This window comes from Erithacus rubecula (genome assembly GCF_903797595.1).
Source record: "Erithacus rubecula genome assembly, contig: SUPER_Z_unloc_5, whole genome shotgun sequence".
NCBI classification, from domain to species: domain Eukaryota; kingdom Metazoa; phylum Chordata; class Aves; order Passeriformes; family Muscicapidae; genus Erithacus; species Erithacus rubecula.
Window position 1 is genome coordinate 1,281,526 of NW_027635819.1, and position 24,661 is coordinate 1,306,186.

The following is a 24,661-nucleotide window of genomic DNA, read 5'->3' on the forward strand; positions in this document are numbered from 1 at the left end:
CTGCTGGCACCCTGTGCAAGTGCAGCGCAGTCTGTGTTGCTCCTGCAGCTAATTAGCCCATGCTAATTATGGGCAGGTCCTTCCAGGGGCCAGTGTCTCCTGAGTATCCTGCAGGGCTGTGGTCTGCTCCTTTGGAGCGCTCTGCCCGCTGAGCACAGGCAGCCTGCACAGACACGGGGCACCAAGGGGCTCACTTCTACACTGGCCATAATTTAATGATGCCCGCTGTCTGATGCCACGGGACATTCTCGGAACCTCTCAGCATGCCAGCAAAGAGCTGCTTCCATGTCCAAATTCAGAACCTATCAGGCAGGGGTGCCTGGCTTGGCTGAAGCAGCACTAAGTCATGGCAGGCACAGAGCCCCCAGCATCTTCAGCCACCGGCACCAAGGGCTGACTCCTCCAAAACCTGAAGCTTGGCTTTGCACCAAAGGCACTGACAACCACAGGTGCCACTCACTGGCTCTGCATGTTGTGGCTGTGGAGGGACAGCAGCTGGCATCTTGATGTCATTTTGCTCCTCTTTTGCCTCTTCCTCAGCAAGAGAGGGAGCCAGAGGAGATGGTGAGTCTGCCGTTGAGCCCTGCAGAAAGAAAGCAGTGAGAGAGACTGGGAGCAGCCAAAGCTTTAGGAGTTGGTTTCTGTTGAGCTGCGTATACAGCCACAAGAGGGGAATCACAAGTGGAATTCAGAGTCATGACACTCCTAGGAAGATGGGTGAATTAGCTGGGACTCCATCTTGCTCTGCATTTTGGCTGCCGCACTTGGCTTTCTTCTCATGAAAGGCTTTTCATTGGAAAATGAGGAAAGAGCCAGTGCTGCCTTTGCTACTGCTGAGGCCAACAGCCACTTGGGCTTTCTATCAGCCTCCCAGGCTGGCACTCTCCACTCTCCTGCAACAGGCCAAGCTCAGAGCTCGCCCCACAATTCTTACACACCAGCAAGGTCACAAGTTCCTTCTCCACTCACCAAAGGAACGTCTTTTCTCCATGCGCGTCTGAGTTGACCTGCAACGAACAAAGGAAAAGGAGTCAGATGCCCTTAGAAATGTGCCTGTCTTGTGGAGTACCAGAGAAGATTTTAGTCCCAAAAGAGAACATTTCCCCTTTCCCAACATGCCTCCAGGAGCAATCGTTCTTTGCCACGGCAAGGAAGAGAACAACAAGGACACTACCCTAGGCTCTGACTACGTTTGGGCTGCTTGTGCCACGGGGCAAATAGAATCATGGTCACGGAATTGCCTGCTGCTTTTTAACAAGGCAGAGTTTCTATTCTACCCAACAGCTCAAGCAATGTTTTCCTCTTCTCTTTGCTGCATTTTATGTACGTCTTTAGAAATTGCATGCAGTAATCCCCATCAATTTTCTGAAGACCATGCCCAAGGAAAGTTTCCCCACGGCCCTCTTCCCTGTGGCAGTTCTGCTGAAGACCCCTGGGAAGCCCTCCTGGCTTCACAGCAAACCCTAACTGCTTTGGAGTTTGTGCTGCATGGCCAAGGGAATCGCCGTCTTGGCACACCATAAAGGGTCAAGTCAGATGGCCAAGGCCCCTAAATGGCAGAATGTGCAGCCAAAGATGCTTTCCCTCACTCCGGAGAGAAGCGCAGAGTTTTTAGAAGTGTTTCTGAGGATCTCTCCATAGAGTCTGCATTTTGCAGGTGGTCTAGGTTGAAGCAGCAAGCTGAAGGAATGACAGACTCCACTGCCATGCACTGTCCCGTGTAGGGAACACAACCTGCTGCAGGTTAAACTGCAAATACTCTCCACCCAGCGCCTGGTACAGAAACACCCTTTCAGGAACTGACCCTTTTGGCAACAGATTTCCCACAGTGGGGGCAGCTGAACGGTCATTTTGCTCCCAAATCAACGGTGACTACTCAGGCATAAAGAGCAGAGTGAAGCACAGGCCAGGTGATGCCATCCCCAGGATAAAGCTTCACTTACGAGTCAGCTGCAGCAGGTAGTATCCAGAATAGGCAACAGAAAATATGGTGCAAACCGCGGCACAGGCTTTCCGATCATTTTGGAAGTGCTCTGCAGGTTTGCACGCTGAACGCCACCCCAAGTTTGAAGCAAGGCTCCTCTCGGGGTGCAGACTTCTGCTGAGAGCTCACAAGGATCTCCAGCAGCCAGAGAGCGCAAGAGCTGCTCTGGGCAGCGAGGCCTTGCGCGCACCGGGACGGCGCTGTGCTGACAGCGCTGTGACGTGGCGCCGCTGCTGTGACCTCACAAGAGCGGCTGCTCTGCCTTTGTTGCCGTCCTTGTGCCCAGCAACCCCATCTCCTGTACAGCTGATGCAAAGGAAAAGCCTGGCGGTTTCTCCTCAGGCATAAAACACCAGCAAAAATCCTCATGCTCCATGAGCCAGCGCTCGAGACATCCCAGAAAAACTCAGAAAATGCACTGAACCATCTGGAGCCTAAGAGATGCAAGCAAACATGACTTTTGATCCCCAAGGCTTTGACTAAAAGAAAGTGTGCTTCAGATTTCTGGCATGTCATTTGCTTTTCAAAACCAAACTTCTTCAATGACATTGAGGGGACAAAAGAAGAGCAAGGGAAATAAATTTCCAGGCCTATTGCGGTGTGCAGTTGCATCTTGTGCGTGTCCACTTTGCTTTGACTCACTTTGGAGGCTCGTGACCTCCCTTTGGGTCAGGGAGATGCTGCTTATCTCCTGATGCAAAGCTCTTCTTCTGCTCCTTGCTGTTCCTCGGGCAACTTCAAGTCTCACAACATCCAGAAGAGCCGTGCGCTGATTCTTGGGCTGCCACACTTTTGTTGTGTTGCAGCTCTGGCTGCAGCCTGCGGCCCACGGCTCTGCAATGGCCTGCAGATGTCGAGCCCAAAGAAGGCCCCTTTGCAACAGTCCAAAAGCGCACTCTCACAGGTGTTTGCCCAGGCTCCATGCTCCCTGGAAGGGTCCCTGCAGGCATTTGCATTGCCAAATCCCAGTAGAAATGACGTGCACTCAGTCTCTTCTCTTGCAGAATCCCAAATTAAAGCAGGAGCCAGCTTGAGAGAGAAAGAAAATACTGGGTGCCAGGGGGATCAAGCGCACACAACTCCTCTGGAAACCAACTCTGCTCAACCATGGCAAAATGGTCCCTGACTTATCTTGCTTGTGTGGTGACTCAGCCCACACAGATGCTCATCTGTTGGGCGTGAGGTGAGGGTCTGTAGTGACGCGGAGTCCCCAGGCAGGTGCAAAGGAGAGCCACTTGATTGTAGAGAGTTTTACACTTTTCAGTCTTAAAAGCATCATTCAACCAATCCCCATGAAGCACGATGCAGACATGCAATGCTTTTTCTACCTCTAGAATGGTTTTTCTACCTCTACAGTGGCTTTTCTACCTCCAATTCAGCTGAGTCACTTTCCCCCAGTCCTCCTCATCAGCTGTAGTAGCAGACCTGAGGAATGATTTTACACGGCCTTCCCTTTAGGGGCTTTGACCTGTGTGCAACAGGTGGACAAGACAGCGTCTTTGAGGGGCCTTAGGCTGGGCTCTTCACACGTCACATGCTGGGGGATAGTACTTGAAAATCAATGCAATTGCGAAGGCCTGGCCCATCCTTGTTGAAAAAATAGTCTGTTTGTGTCACTCAGTGCAGTGATTTGGTTAATGAGCGGTGGTGGGTTACACGTTGGTCTTGATAAGCTCAACAACCTTTTGTACCATACTTCATTCTCTGTTATTCTTAGTAGGTGTGAAATTCTATTGCTGAAAATCTGCAGGAGTTACTGTCCTGGTTTGAAGGACAGGTTGTGCCAATAAAGGCAGAAAGTCCTCCTTGAAACAGAGAATATAAGCCCCCTCCCTCCCTCCCGAGTATTATCATTTTGGAATCAGGATCTCTCAGGCAGAGGTAAGGTGCTAGGAATAACAGGTCTTTCCTAATATATCTAACTGGACAAACAGAAACAATAGCAGCTGTGAAAATGAATAACAAAACAGAAGAACTCCGTTCCAGTCCTTTTCTCAGCCGCAGACACCCTCGCCTGCCCTCGGTGCCGGTGGTGGAAGGTGGGCTGGGGCCCGTGCTACTGCGCAGGTGGCAGACAGGACGGGGGGAAAGGGGCAGTGGCAGCTGTGTCCCACACAGGAGAAAAGGTGGAGGAAGGGCTTTCTGCTCATGGTTTCAGTTTTGTTGGTCAGCTGTGGTTTTAGAGGCAGTAGGCTGGAGTGGATGCAGAGCATTGTCCCACAGCAGAGAGCCTGGCTTCCCAGTGTTCCACCCACGTGAGCTGAAGACGGGGCAGTTGTCCTCCCTCACCTCGCTGGCGAAGTGAAAAAAGCCCGGAGCCCAGTGCACACCTACACTTCTCTTGAAGTCCTGAATAAAGGCAGGGTGTAACCCAGGCAGGCTTCCTTATCATACTAATGGAAAAATTCTTTCACTGGAGCAGTAAGGGAACAAAGCCCAAGCCCCAAGAGTTACCCAGGAGGTTCCCTCAATGGAAAGTGTCTGGTTTTCCCCATTTGCAAGTCAAGCTCCCATCAAGCAGGTCAATTGCAGGGCTCAGAGAAGGAGGAATGGACACCTCAGCAAGGACAGCCCAGTGCAGGCCCTTGGATCCCCTGGAGCAGAGCTCCTTGGAGGCGCAAAGGTTGAAGAGAGGAAGTGTCAGCAAAACGTGCTCTTTTCAGCCCTCCTTTAACTCTTCCATAGCCAGAGACCCGCCAGGAAAGGGGGGGCAAGCGGGGCCTGGTCCCTCCTCCTGCCCCGCCGTGAGGGGCGGCTGGCGCTGGGGGATTCCAGGGCGAGAGGGAAAACATCTCTAGAGGGCAAGCTGGTGTTGGGGCAGCTGTCAGGGACCTGGTGGGGCGGGAGGGGACCCTCCGTCCAGGGGGAAGAGCCTTGGGCCGCTGGGCAGCAGCGCAAAGCCGTGAACGGGAGAAGCCGTCCGCAAGCACACGGCTTCCAAGGCACGCACCCAGTTCAGACCAGCGCGGCAAGGAAGGGAACCTGCCAGGGCTCTGGGAGGCTTCTGAGCTTTTATTTGCCACTGCTGAAACTAAGGGCTGCAACACAGCCTCTTCTGGCTACTTCTTTATCTTCATCGTTCTCATTTTGTCTTCCAGTTGCTTTTTGGAGCACTGTCAGGTCACAGACATGCATAGCTCCAGTTCTTCTGAGTCTCAGCTTCTTCTTTGCTAGCTTCATTCTTAATTTCTCCTTAAAGGATAATTCTGAGCTACCCTACATCAAAAGTACATCTATCTTACTAATAATGCTTCATTAATGAAGCTTTCTTGACTCTACAATTCCTAACTAACACCTAACTAAACCTAGGACAAATCTCCAAACGTGCCATTTCCTAACTCTGGCAGAGCACCAAAGAAAATTCAGGGGAGGCTGAAATCTCAGACTGAAGAGCAGGCATGGCCCTCTCCACTCCTCTCAGTGGCGGGGCACGGAGTCTTCCTCAGGCGCAAGCGTGTCCTCTCCATTCTTCCTGCACTTGCTTGGCTGAGATGATCAGAGCAGCCAGGCTGGAGGCAGGATCGCCTGAGATCACAAATGGATGCTGCCCAGAGGAAAAACAAACAAGAAAGAAACCCTTGTCACTTGGCAAGAGCACAGGCTCCAGCAGGATTGCTCTGGCTGCCGGGAAGACGCACAAAGAGGACCGAGGCGCATCTGCCCCTCGAGCGTCCTGTGCCACCCCGTCCTCAAGCCAGGCCCACGTGGCCCACCTCCCTCTTTATCCTCTCCTGCGGGCTCCTCAGCCCGCAGGCCCTTTGGCCGCTTTGCTTTTTCTCACCTGCAGCAGTTCCTGGGCAGACCAGCGCCTGTCCTCGTCTGCCTGCAGGCAGCACCGCAGGAAGTCGCGCAGGAGAGCCGAGTGGAGCCTGGGGTTCTGCAGTTTGGGGGGGCCCGTTCCTTTCTATCAGTTCAAAAACCTACAAGAAATGGAAGAGGACACTGCAGCTGCTGCTTTCCTAGCCACAAGAGCTCTCGCCCTTTAGAAGCAGCCCCCTTTAGGAAGCTGCACCTTACCCTCAGACGGGCTTCCCTCTGGTAAGGAGCTTCCCCTTCCACCATTTCCAGCCCCATGATCCCCAGCGACCAGATGTCCACTTTGGGGCCGTAGGCTTCTCCTCTCACCACCTGCGGTGCCATCCAGCTGGGAGTGCCCACCCTGGAGCTGCGCTTGCTGCGCTCGCGGCTGAGCTGAGCACAGAGGCCAAAGTCAGCTGAGGAGAAAAAACAAGTCTGTCAGAGGCAGCTTCCCCTGCCAAACCAGGCAAAAGCCTTGCCCACCCCCACGCCTGACAAGGCACCACGCTGCAGGCCCCGGCTGCAAAAGCAAGCCGTGCTCTGCTCCCACGGGGCGGAGCCAGAGAAATAAGGCATTGGCTGCCACAGAAACATTCCCACCTTCCACACAACTGGCCCAGCAGCACTTCTGGGCAACTGATAGTCACCCAAAAGCTGCCCCAGAGCACATGCTGTCAACGCTGCACTTGCCCAGGGATACGCACCCAACTTGACAGATCCGTCCATGCCCACAAGAACGTTGCCGCTTTTGACGTCTCTGTGGATGACTTGGCGGGAATGAAGGAAACGCAGTCCTTGCAGGCACTGAGAGAGAAAGGACAGAGGCAGAGGGGAAAAGTTCAGCACCTGATTCCAACCTAGAGAAAAGGAAAGGTCTCCACGAGACTGACAGCTCTGTCATGGAGTTGAGAGGCAGGGAGCAACATAACGGTGAGAAAAGAGAAGGGAAAGAAGGTGCTGCTTCAACCACTCTTTGAAATGTTCTGTCCTCCTTGGAATGCATCTGAGATTCCTAAAGCCCTTCCTGCTTTCAGGAAAAACCACATGCACTTTGACTAAGAGGAGTCATGGCAAAGATATTCTTGAGAGCCCTGTGGTAGCAGAGGGGGAAGCAGACACATTAGACCTGTGTCCAGAATCCAATGGCATCTGGCTGAAACGCTCTCCTTTGAGGCTGAGGACATCTCCATTGCCCTGAGCTTGAAAATTTGCAACCTGCAAGCCTGCTTAGAGGGGCAAGGAATGCAGGAGAGCCAGATACGATGCGTGCAGAGGTTGAGAGGAAAAGCTGACAAGACAAAAGAAGTGAAAGCAAGGAAGTGAGTGAGCCTGAGCACCAGTAGGACAGACAGTATGCCAGCGTGCAAGAACAGAGCCCAGGGAGTGCAGGGAAACCGGCAGGCAGCTCATTGCAGATGGTCCTTCTTCTTCTTCTCTGTGATGTGACAGAATCTCCAAAAGAAAGGCGTGAGCAAGAAATCTCTGCAGTCCTTCCCACCAACTGACAAGGCCAGCTGGGCAGGCCAGGGCAAGCACAAGCGGCATCCCTCACCTCCCGACAGACAGCGCCGATCTGTCCTTCCTCCAGGTACACTGCCCTCAGCACATCCGACAACGTGCCGCCGTCCATGAACTCCATGGCCAGCCAGAGTTCCCATCCACCAGGTAGCTGGAAGAAGAAAACCAGAGCATGGCCAGAGAGCAAATGGCCACAGCTCGCTCACCCCAGGGCCTGAGCCAGCCTTTTGCACCTGCTCTCCAAGCTACGTGTGCCACAAGAGATCATTGCACGCCGAGTGCCACCTCCTGTCGTGCCCAGGCAATGACTACAGAAATCACCGGCAGCTCCCTTTCTGGCATGCACCAAAGGGCTGTCTCTCTTCTGCCTTGCCCAATCTAAAGGAACAGCAAAATGACAGCAGCCCAACCTGTCGAAGTAGGTGACAATATTTGCGTTCCTGTTGTCCCTCATGGCCAGGATTTCATTGACAGCCAGCTCCTCGGATGCCTCCTCCTGAAGGCTCATTTTCTTGATGGCCACCTGAAAGGACATTGAAAACCAGTAACTAGAGAAATCGCTCCTTGCCCGAGATCTCAGGGAGCACAGAGCAAGTGCTTGCGCAAAGACACAGCGAGCTGTGCCAAACTGCCCTGCTACTGGACAGCAGAGTTTAGGAGAGGCACCACAGCCCATCCCAAGTGCATACTGCAGTCCCAGCACAGACTGTGCTTCAGAGCAACAGCCTCTTCTGCAGACATGCAGCGGCCACCCAGAGCTCCAGGCTGAGCTGACAGCAGTGGGGAAAGCGCTCCAGAGCTGCAAAATCTGCTGGGGGTGTCGACCCTTTACCTGTCGTCCTGTGCTGGCATCGAGTGCTTTATAAACAGTTCCAAATCCCCTGGAAAGAAAACAGCAGCAGAGAAAGGCCTTCAGTCTGTGGCAGTGAAGGCAAGGCCAGGCAGGAGACGTCCCCAGGCTGCCTGGCCTCTCTAGAAAATGCCTGACTGCAGAGTCTCTTCAGCCCTGTAGCTCATCAGCCCCCAGCCTGTGCCATGGAGGGCAGGGTGTGCAAGAGCAAATCAGCTCCAACACAAAGACCAAGGGCTGCTGCAAATCTCCAAGGCACACGCCCAGTTAGATCTGTTCCAAACCTAAGGGCAACTGTACTCATGTGTGGGTTTGCATGCATGCACATGTAAAACTGTAGAGAAAAATCATATTCCAAGCACTGTGTTTGAGAATCTGGTAATTCTTGAGTGCCAAGGTGCTCTTCTAGGCCATAAAGCTGCAGAGGCAGGAGATCTTCCAGCTCCTGCTCCTTGCGCAACAGGACATGGCCGGCACCCAATTGTCTTTGATGATGCCTTTGGACTGCCCTGACTCAGCAGTCCTGAGAGGTGGCAGGAGGGAAAGGCTGAGTTTGACCGTGTTTGGAGCTTGCCTGACTTCACGCTTGATATTGCACCAGCCAAAGACGTGGCCCACACTTTTGTAGAAGGAGCAGGCGTCACACTTACCCACGTCCGAGTTCTTCAAATGCCGTGTATCTCTGCCTCGGCTGGCCCAGACTCACAACTGCTCCCTGAAAGACAAAAGCAGTGCAAGACACTCACTGTCATGCACGGAGGCCACTCCACACATGATCCCAAGTGCAGCCCCACTGTGGCGAGCTCTGGGACCTTTGCAGTCACTTGGCTTGCAGCTGCTGAGATCAGCAGGTGGGAGGGCAATCTTCTCCACCTTTCAGCAGCTGGCCTTACCAAGAAGGGTTTTGTTTGTTTCAAGCACAGCATCTCATGAGATAAGCCAGAAGGATGGGCCTTTAAGAACTGGGCCCTCAGAGCAAAGGCAAGGCCTTGGCAGCCTCTCTGGTCACATCAACTCTCACTAGCAGAGACACTTAGTAGCAAAAAGTGTCTGAGCCAAAGGAGGAGTAAAACCCACAGGCAGAAAACAGCTGGGGCAAGAGAGCTGCCTGGGCCCTGGTCACAAGCTAGGGGCCAGCCTTCTGCTCAAGCAGAAACAATCCTCTCTGCTTTTGTCTTTGGCAGAGAAGGCAGCCCAGGCAGAGCCAAGGCAGTCCCAGCTGCCCTCAGGGGCACCAGGAGCAGCCCCAGCGCTCTGTCGCCGCCTCAGAGCACAGGCACAGGTTCTGCAGGGAGGCCCAAGTGCCTGTGAGACACCCAACCGGGAAGGAGCTTCTGCCACGGCCAAGAGCGAGACACGCAGACAACACAGTGCTCTGGCAACAAGAAATACACCAGACGTACTCAGGGTCTTCCGGCTCTGCTCCTCTCTCCTCTGGGGCTGCCGGGCTGGGCTGCTGGACCGAGCGCTGGCAGCCGCAGGCGCTGCTGCTGCGGCGGCTCGCTGAAGTGCAGAGGGTGTGTGGAGCTGGAGAGGAAAGGATTGCCCGTCAGAAGGGTGGCTGGCACACGTGCTCCGCAGAGCACATGGGAAGGGCAAGGCTTTAGGGAGCTGCTGTCAGCCACCGCCTGGCCACTTCGGCTGGGGGATTTTGGATGTCCCCTACTCAGAGGCAATGGGAAAACCTCAAAGGCTACTAGGATACTGGAGCTCATGGATTGACTGTTACATGCAACATTTTATCAGCTTTTCTGCTAGAGGCCTGCCACAAGGTATTGAGGCATTTGCAAAAATCGGGAGAAGGAGATCAGAGCTCGGCCCCAGAGCCTGGTTTCTTTTCTTCTTCCTTGTTCCCCTGAACAACTGAGATAGCCCGCAGCTGGCATGCAGGTGTCTAAGCAGACACCCAAGAGCATGTGCCTTTTCGGATCTGTTTTGCTCATTTCCCCTCTGCATTTCAGGCTTGAAGGAGTGGCCCTTCAGAGCTGCATCCCAGCCCTTCCAAGACCCACTGCCCTTTACAATGCTGAGCTGCCTAGGATTCTCCTCAGCAAGCTCTGCTGGCACCCTGTGCAAGTGCAGCGCAGTCTGTGTTGCTCCTGCAGCTAATTAGCCCATGCTAATTATGGGCAGGGTCCTTCCAGGTACCAGTGTCTCCTGAGTATCCCTGCAGGCTGTGGTCTGCGCCTTTGGACGCTCTGCCCGCTGAGCACAGGCAGGCCTGCACAGACATCGGGGCACCAAGGGGCTCACTTCTACACTGGCCCTAATTTAATGCTGCCCGCTGTCCTGATGCCACGGGACATTCTCGGAACCTCTCAGCATGCCCAGCAAAGAGCTGCTTCCATGTCCAAATTCAGAACCTATCAGGCAGGGGTGCCTGGCTTGGCTGAAGCAGCACTAAGGTCATGGCAGGCACAGAGCCCCCAGCATCTTCAGCCAAGCCAGGCACCCAGGGCTATCTCCTCCAAAACCAGAAGCTTGGCTTTGCACCAAAGGCACTGACAACCACAGGTGCCACTCACTGGCTCTGCATGTTGTGGCTGTGGAGGGACAGCAGCTGGCGTCTTGATGTCATTTTGCTCCTCTTTTGCCTCTTCCTCAGCAAGAGAGGGAGCCAGAGGAGATGCTGAGTCTGCCGTTGAGCCCTGCAGACAGAGAGCAGTGAGAGAGACTGGGAGCAGGCAAACCTTTAGGAGCTGGTTTCTGTTGACTTGCGTATACAGGAAGAGGACGGGAATCACAGAGTTTGACGCAAGTGCATTCAGAGTCATGAAATCCTACGAGGATGGGTGAATTAGCTGGGACTTCCATCTTGCTGTGCATTTTGGCTGCCGCACTTGGCTTTCATCTCTGCAAAGGCTTTTCATTGGAAATGAGGGCAGAGCCAGTGCTCCCTTTGCTACTGCTGAGGCCAACAGCCACTTGGGCTTTCTATCAGCCTCGCAGGCTGGCACTCTACGCTCTCCTGCAACAGGCCAAGCTCACAGCTTGCCCCACAATTCTTAACACGCCAGCAACGTCACAAGTTCCTTCGCCACTCACCAAAGGACCGTCTTGTCTCCATGTGCGTCTGAGGTGACCTGCAGCGAGCAAAGGAAAAGGAGACAGATGCCCTTAGAAATGTGCCAGTCTTGTGGAGTAGCACAGAACAATTTAGTCCCAAAAGAGAACATTTCCCCTTTCCCAACATTGCCTCCAGGAGCAATCGTTCTTTGCCACGGCAAGGAAGAGAACAACAAGGACACTACCCTAGGCTCTGACTACGTTTGGGCTGCTTGTGCCACGGGGCAAATAGAATCATGGTCACGGAATTGCCTGCTGCTTTTTAACAAGGCAGAGTTTCTATTCTACCCAACAGCTCAAGCAATGTTTTCCTGTTTGCTGCATTTTATGTACGTCTTTAGAAATTGCATGCAGTAATCCCCATCAATTTTCTGAAGACCATGCCCAAGGAAAGTTTCCCCCACAGGCCCTATTCCCTGTGGCAGCTCTCTGCTGAAGACCCCTGGGAAGCCCTCCTGGCTTCAGCAGCAAACCCTAACTGCTTTGGAGTTTGTGCTGCATGGCCAAAGGAATCGCCTCTTGGCACACCATAAAGGGTCAAGTCAGATGGCCAAGGCCCCTAAATGGCAGAATGTGCAGCCAAAGATGCTTTCCCTCACTCCCAGAGAGAACCGCAGCACGTTTACAAGTGTTTCTGAGGATCTCTCCTTAGAGTCTGCACCTTGCAGGTGCTCCAGGTTGAAGCAGCAAGCTGAAGGAATGACAGACTCCAGTGGCACGCACTGTCCCGTGCAGGGAACGCAACCTGCTGCAGGTTGCATTGCAAATGCTCTCCAGCCAGCACCTGGTACAGACACCCCTTTTGGAACTGACCCTATTGGCAACACATTTCCCACAGTGGGGGCAGCTGAATGGTCCTTTTGCTCCCAAATCAACTGGGTCACTACTCAGGCACAAAGAGCAGAGTGAAGCACAGGCCAGGTGATGTGACCCCCAGGAAAAACCTTCACTTACGAGTCAGTCGCACCAGGCAGTAGCCGGAAAAGGCAACAGAAAAAACGGTGCAAGCCGCGGCACACACTCTCCCGATCATTTTAGCGGTGCTCTGCAGGCTTGCACACTGAATGTCAGCCGAGGGAAGAAGCAAGGCTTCTCTCAGGCTGCTGGCCGTCTGCTGAGAACCCTTTGATCACACGGATCCTCCTGCAGCCGGCGAGCGCAAGAGCTGCTCTGGACAGCGAGGCCTTGCGCGCACCGGGACGACGCTGTGCTGACAGCTCTGTGACGTGGCACCGCTTCCGTGACCTCACAAGAGCAGCTGCTCTGCCTTTGTTGCCGTACTTGTGGCCAGCAACTCCATCTCCTGTACAGCTGATGCACAGGAAAAGCTTGGCAGTTTCTCCTCAGGCATAAAACACCAGCAAAAATCCTCACGCTTCATGAGGCAGCGCTCGACACATCCCAGGCGGTATCAGAAAATGCGCTGGAACAGCTGGCACCCAAGAAATGCCAGCAAACGTCTCTTTTGGTCTCCAGGTCTTTGAATAAAACACAGTCTGCTTCTACCTTCTGGCATCTCAGTTGCTTCTCAAAAGCCAAACTTCTTCAATGATATTCAGGGGGCAAAAGAAGCAAGGCAAATCAATTTCCAGGCCTATTGCCCTGTGCAGTTGCTTCTCGAGCACATGGATGTGTGTTCACCTTAGCTTTGACTCAGTTTGGAGCCTCGTGACCTCCCTTTGTGTCAGGGAGATGCTGGCTTATCTCCTGATGCAAAGTTCTTCTCGTCCTGCTTGCTGTTCCTCTGGCAACTTCAAGTCTCAGAAGATCCAGAAGAGCCGTGCGCTCCTTCTTGGGCTGCCACAGTTTTGTTGCGTTGCAGCTCTGGCTGCAGCCTGTGGCCCACGGCTCTGCAATGGCCTGCAGATGTCGAGCCCGAGGAAGGCCCCTTTGCAACAGTCCATAGCCGCACTCTCACAGGTGTTTGCCCAGGCTCCGTGCTCCCTGGAAGATTCCCTGCAGGCATATGCATAGCCAAATGCCAGGAGAAATGACCTGTACTCACTGTGTTCTCTTGCAGAATCCCAAATGAAAGACAGGAGCCAGCTTGAGAGAGAAAGAAAATACTGGGTGCCAGGAGGGATCAAGTGCATGCAACTCCTCTGGAAACCAACTCTGCTCAACCATGGCAAAATGGTCCCTGGCTTATCTTGCTTGTGTGGTGACTCAGCCCACACAGATGCTCATCTGTTGGGCGTGAGGTGAGGGTCTGTAGTGACGCGGAGTCCCCAGGCAGGTGCAAAGGAGAGCCACTTGATTGTAGAGAGTTTTACACTTTTCAGTCTTAAAAGCATCATTCAACCAATCCCCATGAAGCACGATGCAGACATGCAATGCTTTTTCTACCTCTAGAATGGTTTTTCTACCTCTACAGTGGCTTTTCTACCTCCAATTCAGCTGAGTCACTTTCCCCCAGTCCTCTCCTCATCAGCTGTAGTAGCAGACCTGAGGAATGATTTTACACGGCCTTCCCTTTAGGGGCTTTGACCTGTGTGCAACAGGTGGACAAGACAGCGTCTTTGAGGGGCCTTAGGCTGGGCTCTTCACACGTCACATGCTGGGGGATAGTACTTGTAAATCAATGCAATTGCGAAGGCCTGGCCCATCCTTGTTGAAAAAATAGTCTGTTTGTGTCACTCAGTGCAGTGATTTGGTTAATGAGCGGATGGTGGGTTACACGTTGGTCTTGATAAGCTCAACAACCTTTTGTACCATACTTCATTCTCTGTTATTCTTAGTAGGTGTGAAATTCTATTGCTGAAAATCTGCAGGAGTTACTGTCCTGGTTTGAAGGACAGGTGTGTGCCAATAAAGGCAGAAAGTCCTCCTTGAAACAGAGAATGTAAGCCCCCTCCCTCCCTCCCGAGTATTATCATTTTGGAATCAAGATCTCTCAGGCAGAGGTAAGGTGCTAGGAATAACAGGTCTTTCCTAATCTATCTAACTGGACAAACAGAAACAATAGCAGCTGTGAAAATGAATAACAAAACAGAAGAAATGACTCCGTTCCAGTCCTTTTCTCAGCCGCAGACACCCTCGCCTTGCCCTCGGTGCCGGTGGTGGAAGGTGGGCTGGGGCCCGTGCTAGTGCGCAGGTGGCAGACATGACGGGGGGAAAGGGGCAGTGGCAGCTGTGTCCCACACAGGAGAAAAGGTGGAGGAAGGGCTTTCTGCTCATGGTTTCAGTTTTGTTGGTCAGCTGTGGTTTTAGAGGCAGTAGGCTGGAGTGGATGCAGAGCATTGTCCCACAGCAGAGAGCCTGGCTTCCCAGTGTTCCATCCACGTGAGTTGAAGACGGGGCAGTCGTCCTCCCTCACCTCGCTGGCGAAAGTGAAAAAAGCCCGGAGCCCAGTGCACACCTACACTTTCTCTTGAGTCCTGAAAAAAGGCAGGGTGTAACCCAGGCAGGCTTCCTTATCATACTAATGGGAAAAATTCTTTCAACTGGAGCAGTAAGGGAACAAAGCCCAAGCCCCAAGAGTTACCCAGGAGAGTTCCCTCAATTGGAAAGTGTCTGGTTTTCCCCATTTGCAAGTCAGCTCCCATCAAGCAGGCAATTGCAGGCCTTAGAGAAGGAGGAATGACACCTCAGCAAGGAAAGCCCAGCGCAGGCCCTCGGATCCCCTGGAGCAGAGCACCTTGAAGGCCCAAAGCATGAAGAGAGGGAATCGTAAGGAAACGTGTGCTTCCAGCGCTCCTTTACTCTTCCATAGCCAGTGACCGCCAGGAAAGTGGGGCAAGCGGGGCCGGGTCCCTCCTCCTGCCCCGCTGGGAGGGGCGGCTGGCGCTGGGGATTCCAGGGCGAGAGGGACAACATCTCTAGAGGGCAGCTGGTGTGGGGCCGCTGTCAGGGGGCTGTGGGGCGGGAGGGGACCCTCCGTGAGGGGGAGGAGTCTGGGGCCGCTCAGAAGCAGAGCAAAGCCATGAACGGGAGAAGCCATCAGCAGCACACGGCTTCCAAGACACGGACCAGTTCAGAGCCAGCGCGGCAAGGAAGGGAAACTACCAGGGCTCTGGAGGCTTCTGAGCTTTTATTGCCACTCCTACTGAAACTAAGGGCTGCAACTGAGTGTCTTCTGGCTACTTGATCATCTTCATCTTCCTCATTTTGTCTTCCAGTTGCTTTTTGGAGCACTGTCAGGTCACAGACATGCATAGTCCAGTTCTTCTGAGTCTCAGCTTCTTCTTTGCTAGCTTCATTCTTATTTCTCCTTAAAGGATAATTCTGAGCTACCCTACATCAAAAGTACATCTACACTTATCTAAATAATGCTTCATTAATGAAGCTTTCTCGACTCTACAGTCCTAACTAACACCTAACTAAACCTAGGAAAATCTCCAAACGTGCCATTTCCTAACTCTGGCAGAGCACCAAAGAAAATTCAGGGGATGGCTGAATCTCAGACTGAAGAGCAGGCATGCCCTCTCCACTCCTCTCAGCTGGCGGGGCACGGAGTCTTCCTTAGGCGCAAGCGTGTCCTCTCCATTCTTCCTGCACTTGCTTGGCTGAGATGATCAGAGCAGCCAGGCTGGAGGCAGGATCGCCTGAGATCACAAATGGATGCTGCCCAGAGGAAAAACAAAACAAGAAAGAAACCCTTGTCACTTGGCAAGAGCACAGGCTCCAGCAGGATTGCTCTGGCTGCCGGGAAGACGCACAAAGAGGACCGAGGGCAGCATCTGCCCCTCGAGCTTCCTGTGTCACCCCTGCCTCAGCCAGGCCCACGTGGCCCACCCTCCTCTTTATCCTCTCCTGCGGGGCTCCTCAGCCCGCAGGCCCTTTGGCTGCTTTGCTTTTTCTCACCTGCAGCAGTTCCTGGGCAGACCAGCGCCTGTCCTCGTCTGCCTGCAGGCAGCACCGCAGGAAGTCGCGCAGGAGAGCCGAGTGGAGCCTGGGGTTCTGCAGTTTGGGGGGCCCGTTCCTTTCTATAAGTTCAAAAACCTACAAGAAATGGAAGAGGACACTGCAGCTGCTGCTTTCCTAGCCACAAGAGCTCTCAGCCCTTTAGAAGCAGCCCCTTTAGAAGCTGCACCTTACCCTCAGACGGGCTTCCCTCTGGTAAGGAGCTTCCCCTTCCACCATTTCCAGCCCCATGATCCCCAGCGACCAGATGTCCACTTTGGGGCCGTAGGCTTCTCCTCTCACCACCTGCGGTGCCATCCAGCTGGGAGTGCCCACCCTGGAGCTGCGCTTGCTGCGCTCGCGGCTGAGCTGAGCACAGAGGCCAAAGTCAGCTGAGGAGAAAAACAGAGTCTGTCAGAGGCAGCTTCCCCTGCCAAACCAGGCAAAAGCCTTGCCCACCCCATGCCTGACAAGGCACCACGCTGCAGCCGGCTGCAAAAGCAGCCGTGCTCTGCTCCCACGGGGCCGGAGCCAGAGAAATAAGGCATTGGCTGCCACAGAAACATTCCCACCTTCCACACACTGGCGCAGCAGCACTTCTGGGCAACTGACAGTCACCCAAAGCTGCCCCAGAGCACATGCTGTCAACGCTGCACTTGCCCAGGGATACGCACCCAACTTGACAGATCCGTCCATGCCCACAAGAACGTTGCCGCTTTTGACGTCTCTGTGGATGACTTGGCGTGAATGAAGGAAACGCAGTCCTTGCAGGCACTGAGAGAGAAAGGACAGAGGCAAGGGGAAAAGTTCAGCACCTGATTCCAACCTAGAGAAAAGGAAAGGGCTCCACGAGACTGACAGCTCTGTCATGGAGTTGAGAGGCAGGGAGCAACATAACGGTGAGAAAAGAGAAAGGGAAAGAAGGTGCTGCTTCAACACTCTTTGAAATGTTCTGTCTCCTTGGAATGCATCTGAGATTCCTAAAGGCCTTCCTGCTTTCAGGAACAACCACATGCACTTTGGCTAAGAGGAGTCATGGCAAAGATATTCTTGAGAGCCCTGTGGTAGCAGAGGGGGAAGCAGACACATTAGACCTGTGTCCAGAATCCAATGGCATCTGGCTGAAACGCTCTCCTTTGAGGCTGAGGACATCTCCATTGCCCTGAGCTTGAAAATTTGCAACCTGCAAGCCTGCTTAGAGGGGCAAGGAATGCAGGAGAGCCAGATAGGATGCGTGCAGAGGTTGAGAGGAAAAGCTGACAAGACAAAAGAAGTGAAAGCAAGGAAGTGAGTGAGCCTGAGCACCAGAGGACAGACAGTATGCCAGCGTGCAAGAACAGAGCCCAGGGAGTGCAGGGAAACCGGCAGGCAGCTCATTGCAGATGGTCCTTCTTCTTCTTCTCTGTGATGTGACAGAATCTCCAAAAGAAAGGCATGAGCAAGAAATCTCTGCAGTTCCTTCCCACCAACTGACAAGGCCATGCTGGGCAGGCCAGGGCAAGCACAAGCGGCATCCCTCACCTCCCGACAGACAGCGCCGATCTGTCCTTCCTCCAGGTACACTGCCCTCAGCACATCCGACAACGTGCCGCCGTCCATGAACTCCATGGCCAGCCAGAGTTCCCCATCCACCAGGTAGCTGGAAGAAGAAAACCAGAGCATGGCCAGAGAGCAATGGCCACAGCTCGCTCTCCCCAGGGCCTGAGCCAGCCTTTTGCACCTGCTCTCCAAGCTACGTGTGCCACAAGTGATCATTGCACGCCGAGTGCCACCTCCTGTCGTGCCCAGGCAATGACTACAGAGATCACCGGCAGCTCCCTTTTCTGGCATGCACCAAAGGGCTGTCTCTCTTCTGCCTTGCCCAATCTAAAGGAACAGCAAAATGACAGCAGCCCAACCTGTCGAAGTAGGTGACAATATTTGCGTTCCTGTTGTCCCTCATGGCCAGGATTTCATTGACAGCCAGCTCCTCCAATGTCTCCTCCTGAAGGCTCATGATCTTGATGGCTACCTGAAAGGACATTGAAGACCACTAACTTGAGAAGTCACTCCTTGCCCGAGATCTCAGGGAGATCTCACGGAGCAAGTTCCTGTGCAATGACACAGTGAGCTGTGCCAAACTGCCCCAGTACTGGACAGCAGAGCTTAGGAGAAGCAGCACAGCCTGTCCCCAGTGCATTCTGCACTCCGAACCAAGACTGTGCTTCAGAGCAACAGCCTCTTCTGCAGACATGGAGCAGCCACCCAAAGCTGCAGGCTGAGCTGACAGCAGTGAAAGGGAAAGCGCTCCAGAGCTGCAAAATCTGCCGGGGGTGTCAACACTTTACCTGCTGTCCTGTGCTGGCATCGAGGGCTTTATAAACAGCTCCAAATCCCCTGGAAAGAAAATGGCAGCAGAGAAAGCCCTTCAGTCTGTGGCAGTGAAAGCAAGTCCAGGCAGAAGACGTCCCCAGGCTGCCTGGCCACTCTAGAAAATGCCTGACTGCAGAGTCTCTTCAGCCCGTAACTCATCAGCCCGCCAGCCTGTGCCATGGAGGGCAGGGTGTGCAAGAGCAAAATCAGCTCCAACACAAAGACCAAGGGCTGCTGCAAATCTCCGAGGCACACGCCCAGTTAGATCTGCTCTAAACCTAAGGGCAACTGTACTCATGTGTGGGTTTGCATGCATGCACATGTAAAACAGTAGAGAAAAATCATATTCCAAGCACTGTGTTTGAGAATCTGGTAATTCTTGAGTGCCAAGGTGCTCTTCTAGGCCATAAAGCTGCAGAGGCAGGAGATCTTCCAGCTCCTGCTCCTTGCGCAAACAGGACATGGCCGGCACCCAATTGTCTTTGATGATGCCTTTGGACTGCCCTGACTCAGCAGTCCTGAGAGGTGGCAGGAGGGAAAGGCTGAGTTTGACCGTGTTTGGAGCTTGCCTGACTTCACGCTTGATATTGCACCAGCCAAAGACGTGGCCCACACTTTTGTAGAAGGAGCAGGCGTCACACTTACCCACGTCCGAGTTCTTCAAATGCTGTGTATCTCTGCCTCGGCTGGCCCAGACTCACAATGCTCCCTGAAAGACAAAAGCAGTGCAAGGCACTCACTGTCATGCACGGAGGCCACTCCACACATGATCCCAAGTGCAGCCCCACTGTGGCGAGCTCTGGGACCTTTGCAGTCACTTGGCTTGCAGCTGCTGAGATCAGCAGGTGGGAGGGCAATCTTCTCCACCTTTCAGCAGCTGGCCTTTCCAAGAAGGGTTTTGTTTGTTTCAAGCACAGCATCTCATGAGATAAGCCAAAAGGACGGGCCTTTAAGAACTGGGCCCTCAGAGCAAAGGCAAGGCCTTGGCAGCCTCTCTGGTCACATCAACTCTCACTAGCAGAGCCACTTAGTAGCAAAAAGTGTCTGAGCCAAAGGAGGAGTAAAACTCACAGGCAGAAAACAGCTGGGGCAAGAGAGCTGCCTGGGCCCTGGTCACAAGCTAGGGGCCAGCCTTCTGCTCAAGCAGAAACAATCCTCTCTGCTTTTGTCTTTGGCAGAGAAGGCAGCCCAGGCAGAGCCAAGGCAGTCCCAGCTGCCCTCAGGGGCACCAGGAGCAGCCCCAGCGCTCTGTCGCCGCCTCAGAGCACAGGCACGGGTTCTGCAGGGAGGCCCAAGTGCCTGTGAGACACCGAACCGGGAAGGAGCTTCTGCCACGGCCAAGAGCGAGACACGCAGACAACACAGTGCTCTGGCAACAAGAAATACACCAGACGTACTCAGGGTCTTCCGGCTCTGCTCCTCTCTCGTCTGGGGCTGCCGGGCTGGGCTGCTGGACCAAGCACTGGCAGCTGGGGCAGCGCCGGCTGCCACAGGTGCTGCTGCTCCGGCAGCATGCTGAAGTGCAGAGGCTGTGTGGAGCTGGAGAGGAAAGGATTGCCCGTCAGAAGGGTGGCTGGCACACGTGCTCCGCAGAGCACATGGCAAAGGCAAGGCCTTAGGGCGCTGCTGTCAGCCTCCCTCAGGCCACTTTGGCTGGGGGCTTCTGGATGTCCCCTACTCAGCGGCAATGGGAAAACCCCAAAGGCTACTTGGATACAGGAGCTCATGGAGTGACTGTTCTATGCAACATTTTATCAGCTTTTCTGTAAGATGCCTGCCACAATGTATTGAGGCATTTGCAAAAATCCAGAAGGAGCTCAGAGCTCAGCCGCAGAGCATTGTTGCTTTTCTATTTCCTTGTTCTCCTGAGCAACTAACATAGCCTGCAGCTGGCATGTAGGTGTCTAAGAAGACAGTCCAGACATGTGCCTTTTCGGATCTGTTTTGCTCATTTCCCCTCTGCATTTCAGGCTTGAAGGAGTGGCCCTTCAGAGCTGCATCCCAGCCCTTCCCAGACCCACTGCCCTTTACAATGCTGAGCTGCCTAGGATTCTCCTCAGCAAGCTCTGCTGGCACCCTGTGCAAGTGCAGCGCAGTCTGTGTTGCTCCTGCAGCTAATTAGCCCATGCTAATTATGGGCAGGATCCTTCCAGGGGCCAGTGTCTCCTGAGTATCCTGCAGGGCTGTGGTCTGCGCCTTTGGAGCGCTCTGCCCGCTGAGCACAGGCAGCCTGCACAGACACGGGGCACCAAGGGGCTCACTTCTACACTGGCCCTAATTTAATGCTGCCCGCTGTCTGATGCCACGGGACATTCTCGGAACCTCTCAGCATGCCAGCAAAGAGCTGCTTCCATGTCCAAATTGAGAACCTATCAGGCAGGGGTGCCTGGCTTGGCTGAAGCAGCACTAAGTCATGGCAGGCACAGAGCCGCCAGCATCCTCAGCCACAAGGACCAAGGGTTGACTCATCCAAAACCTGAAGCTTGTCTCTGCACCAAAGGCACTGGCAAGCACAGGTGCAACTCACTGGCTCTGCATGCAGTGGCTGTGGAGGGACAGCAGCTGGCGTCTTGATGTCTCTTTGCTTCTCTTTTGCCTCTTCCTCAGCAAGAGAGGGAGCCAGAGGAGATGCTGAGCCTGCTGTTGAGGCCTGCAGACAGAGAGCAGTGAGAGAGACTGGGAGCAGGCAAACCTTTAGGAGCTGGTTTCTGTTGACTTGCGTATACAGGAAGAGGACGGGAATCACAGAGTTTGACGCAAGTGCATTCAGAGTCATGAAAATCCTACGAGGATGGGTGAATTAGCTGGGACTCCATCTTGCTGTGCATTTTGGCTGCCGACTTGGCTTTCATCTCTTGCTCTGCATTTTGGCTGCCGCACTTGGCTTTCTTCTCTTGAAAGGCTTTTCATTGGAAAATGAGGAAAGAGCCAGTGCTGCCTTTGCTACTGCTGAGGCCAACAGCCACTTGGGCTTTCTATCAGCCTCCCAGGCTGGCACTCTCCACTCTCCTGCAACAGGCCAAGCTCAGAGCTCGCCCCACAATTCTTACACACCAGCAAGGTCACAAGTTCCTTCTCCACTCACCAAAGGAACGTCTTTTCTCCATGCGCGTCTGAGTTGACCTGCAACGAGCAAAGGAAAAGGAGTCAGATGCCCTTAGAAATGTGCCTGTCTTGTGGAGTACCAGAGAAGATTTTAGTCCCAAAGAGAACATTTCCCCTTTCCCAACATGCCTCCAGGAGCAATCGTTCTTTGCCACGGCAAGGAAGAGAACAACAAGGACGCTACCCTAGGCTCTGACTACGTTTGGGCTGCTTGTGCCACGGGGCAAATAGAATCATGGTCACGGAATTGCCTGCTGCTTTTTAACAAGCCGGACTTTCTCTTCTGCCCAACAGCTCAAGCCATGTTTTCCTCTCCTCCTTGCTGCATTTGATGGACTTCTTCAGAAACTGCGTGCAGTAATCCCCATCCATTTTCTGAAGACCATACCCAAGGAAAGCTTCCCCCTCGGGCCCTCTTCCCTGTGCCAGCTCTCTGCTGAAGAGCCCTGGGAACGCCTCCTGGCTTCAGCAGCAAACCCTAAACTGGTGTGAACTTTGTGCTGCATCGCCAAGGCAATCAGTGTCTTGGCACACCATAAAGGCTGGAGTCAGACGGCCAAGGCCCCTAAATGGCAGAATGTGCAGCCAAAGATGCTTTCCCTCACTCCCAGAGAGAACCGCAGCACGTTTACAAGTGTTTCTGAGGATCTCTCCTTAGAGTCTGCACCTTGCAGGTGCTCCAGGTTGAAGCAGCAAGCTGAAGGAATGACAGACTCCAGTGGCACGCACTGTCCCGTGCAGGGAACGCAACCTGCTGCAGGTTGCATTGCAAATGCTCTCCAGCCAGCACCTGGTACAGACACCCCTTTTGGAACTGACCCTATTGGCAACACATTTCCCACAGTGGGGGCAGCTGAATGGTCCTTTTGCTCCCAAATCAACTGGGTCACTACTCAGGCACAAAGAGCAGAGTGAAGCACAGGCCAGGTGATGTGACCCCCAGGAAAAACCTTCACTTACGAGTCAGTCGCACCAGGCAGTAGCCGGAAAAGGCAACAGAAAAAACGGTGCAAGCCGCGGCACACACTCTCCCAATCATTTTAGCGGTGCTCTGCAGGCTTGCACACTGAATGTCAGCCTGACGGAAGAAGCAAGGCTTCTCTCAGGCTGCTGGCCGTCTGCTGAGAACCCTTTGATCACACGGATCCTCCTGCAGCCGGCGAGCGCAAGAGCTGCTCTGGACAGCGAGGCCTTGCGCGCACCGGGACGACGCTGTGCTGACAGCTCTGTGACGTGGCACCGCTTCCGTGACCTCACAAGAGCAGCTGCTCTGCCTTTGTTGCCGTACTTGTGGCAAGCAACTCCATCTCCTGTACAGCTGATGCACAGGAAAAGCCTGGCAGTTTCTCCTCAGGCATAAACACCAGCAAAAATCCTCACGCTTCATGAGGCAGCGCTCGACACATCCCAGGCGGTATCAGAAAATGCGCTGGAACAGCTGGCACCCAAGAAATGCCAGCAAACGTCTCTTTTGGTCTCCAGGTCTTTGAATAAAACACAGTCTGCTTCTACCTTCTGGCATCTCAGTTGCTTCTCAAAAGCCAAACTTCTTCAATGATATTCAGGGGGCAAAAGAAGCAAGGCAAATCAATTTCCAGGCCTATTGCCCTGTGCAGTTGCTTCTCGAGCACATGGATGTGTGTTCACCTTAGCTTTGACTCAGTTTGGAGCCTCGTGACCTCCCTTTGTGTCAGGGAGATGCTGGCTTATCTCCTGATGCAAAGTTCTTCTCGTCCTGCTTGCTGTTCCTCTGGCAACTTCAAGTCTCAGAAGATCCAGAAGAGCCGTGCGCTCCTTCTTGGGCTGCCACAGTTTTGTTGCGTTGCAGCTCTGGCTGCAGCCTGTGGCCCACGGCTCTGCAATGGCCTGCAGATGTCGAGCCCAAGGAAGGCCCCTTTGCAACAGTCCATAGCCGCACTCTCACAGGTGTTTGCCCAGGCTCCGTGCTCCCTGGAAGATTCCCTGCAGGCATATGCATAGCCAAATGCCAGGAGAAATGACCTGTACTCACTGTGTTCTCTTGCAGAATCCCAAATGAAAGACAGGAGCCAGCTTGAGAGAGAAAGAAAATACTGGGTGCCAGGAGGGATCAAGTGCATGCAACTCCTCTGGAAACCAGCTCTGCTCACCCACAGAACAACGGTCCCAGGCTTAGCTCACTTTCCTGGTGACTCAGCCCACACAGATCCTCATCTGCTGGGCGTGAGGGGAGGGTCCGCAGTGACGCGGAGTCCCCAGGCAGGTGTGAAGGAGAGCCACTTGATTAGAGAGAGTTTTACACTTTTCAGTCTTAAAAGATCATTCAACCAATCCCCATGAAGCACGATGCAGACATGCAATGCTTTTTCTACTCTCAGAATGGTTTTTTCTACTCTACAGTGGCTTTTCTACCTCCAATCAGCTGAGTCACTTTCCCCCAGTCCTTCCTAATCAGCGTAGTAGCAGACCTGAGGAATGATTTTACACGGCCTTCCCTTTAGGGGCTTTGACCTGTGTGCAACAGGTGGACAAGACAGCGTCTTTGAGGGGCCTTAGGCTGGGCTCTTCACACGTCACATGCTGGGGGATAGTACTTATAAATCAATGCAATTGCGAAGGCCTGGCCCATCCTTGTTGAAAAAATAGTCTGTTTGTGTCACTCAGTGCAGTGATTTGGTTAATGAGCGGATGGTGGGTTACACGTTGGTCTTGATAAGCTCAACAACCTTTTGTACCATACTTCATTCTCTGTTATTCTTAGTAGGTGTGAAATTCTATTGCTGAAAATCTGCAGGAGTTACTGTCCTGGTTTGAAGGACAGGTGTGTGCCAATAAAGGCAGATAGTCCTCCTTGAAACAGAGAATATAAGCCCCCTCCCTCCATCCCGAGTATTATCATTTTGGAATCAGGATCTCTCAGGCAGAGGTAAGGTGCTAGGAATAACAGGTCTTTCCTAATATATCTAACTGGACAAACAGAAACAATAGCAGCTGTGAAAATGAATAACAAAACAGAAGAAATGACTCCGTTCCAGTCCTTTTCTCAGCCGCAGACACCCTCGCCCTGCCCTCGGTGCCGGTGGTGGAAGGTGGGCTGGGGCCCGTGCTAGTGCGCAGGTGGCAGACAGGACGGGGGGAAAGGGGCAGTGGCAGCTGTGTCCCACACA

General features: G+C 53.5%; 3 protein-coding genes across 3 annotated transcripts in view; all 3 read right to left on the reverse strand.

Annotated features, from left to right (window-relative positions):
* The window catches only part of LOC306815020 (serine/threonine-protein kinase PAK 3-like), a gene marked incomplete at its 3' end in the record, with an annotated part of 24,114 nt that extends 11,789 nt beyond the window's left edge, over nucleotides 1-12,325 (reverse strand). The window contains exons 1-2 of the mRNA XM_079331593.1: nucleotides 12,171-12,325; nucleotides 11,196-11,233 (exon numbers count right to left, since the gene is read on the reverse strand). Of these exons, the coding sequence (XP_079187719.1) occupies nucleotides 11,196-11,217 (22 nt within the window). The 5' untranslated portion in view covers nucleotides 11,218-11,233; nucleotides 12,171-12,325. The remainder of the gene's footprint in view (nucleotides 1-11,195; nucleotides 11,234-12,170) is intronic.
* LOC306814996 (serine/threonine-protein kinase PAK 1-like) lies at nucleotides 5,365-7,442 on the reverse strand (the record flags this gene model as incomplete). Its single annotated transcript, XM_079331565.1, has 5 exons — nucleotides 7,335-7,442; nucleotides 6,487-6,586; nucleotides 6,002-6,198; nucleotides 5,766-5,904; nucleotides 5,365-5,528 (listed from the first exon to the last, which is right to left on the reverse strand). Exons 1-5 carry the CDS (start codon nucleotides 7,419-7,421, stop codon nucleotides 5,365-5,367), a joined length of 687 nt encoding a protein of 228 aa, XP_079187691.1. The 5' UTR covers nucleotides 7,422-7,442.
* A 3,910-nt stretch (nucleotides 12,326-16,235) lies between the features above and the next one.
* LOC306815005 (serine/threonine-protein kinase PAK 3-like) lies at nucleotides 16,236-22,554 on the reverse strand (the record flags this gene model as incomplete). The annotated part of the gene is made up of 10 exons (XM_079331574.1): nucleotides 16,236-16,450; nucleotides 16,733-16,832; nucleotides 17,580-17,697; nucleotides 17,957-18,069; nucleotides 18,386-18,434; nucleotides 19,056-19,119; nucleotides 19,808-19,949; nucleotides 20,938-21,060; nucleotides 21,496-21,533; nucleotides 22,476-22,554. The coding sequence occupies 10 exons, from the start codon at nucleotides 22,552-22,554 to the stop codon at nucleotides 16,236-16,238; spliced, it is 1,041 nt and encodes a 346-aa protein (XP_079187700.1).
* Between the last annotated feature and the right edge of the window lie 2,107 nt (nucleotides 22,555-24,661).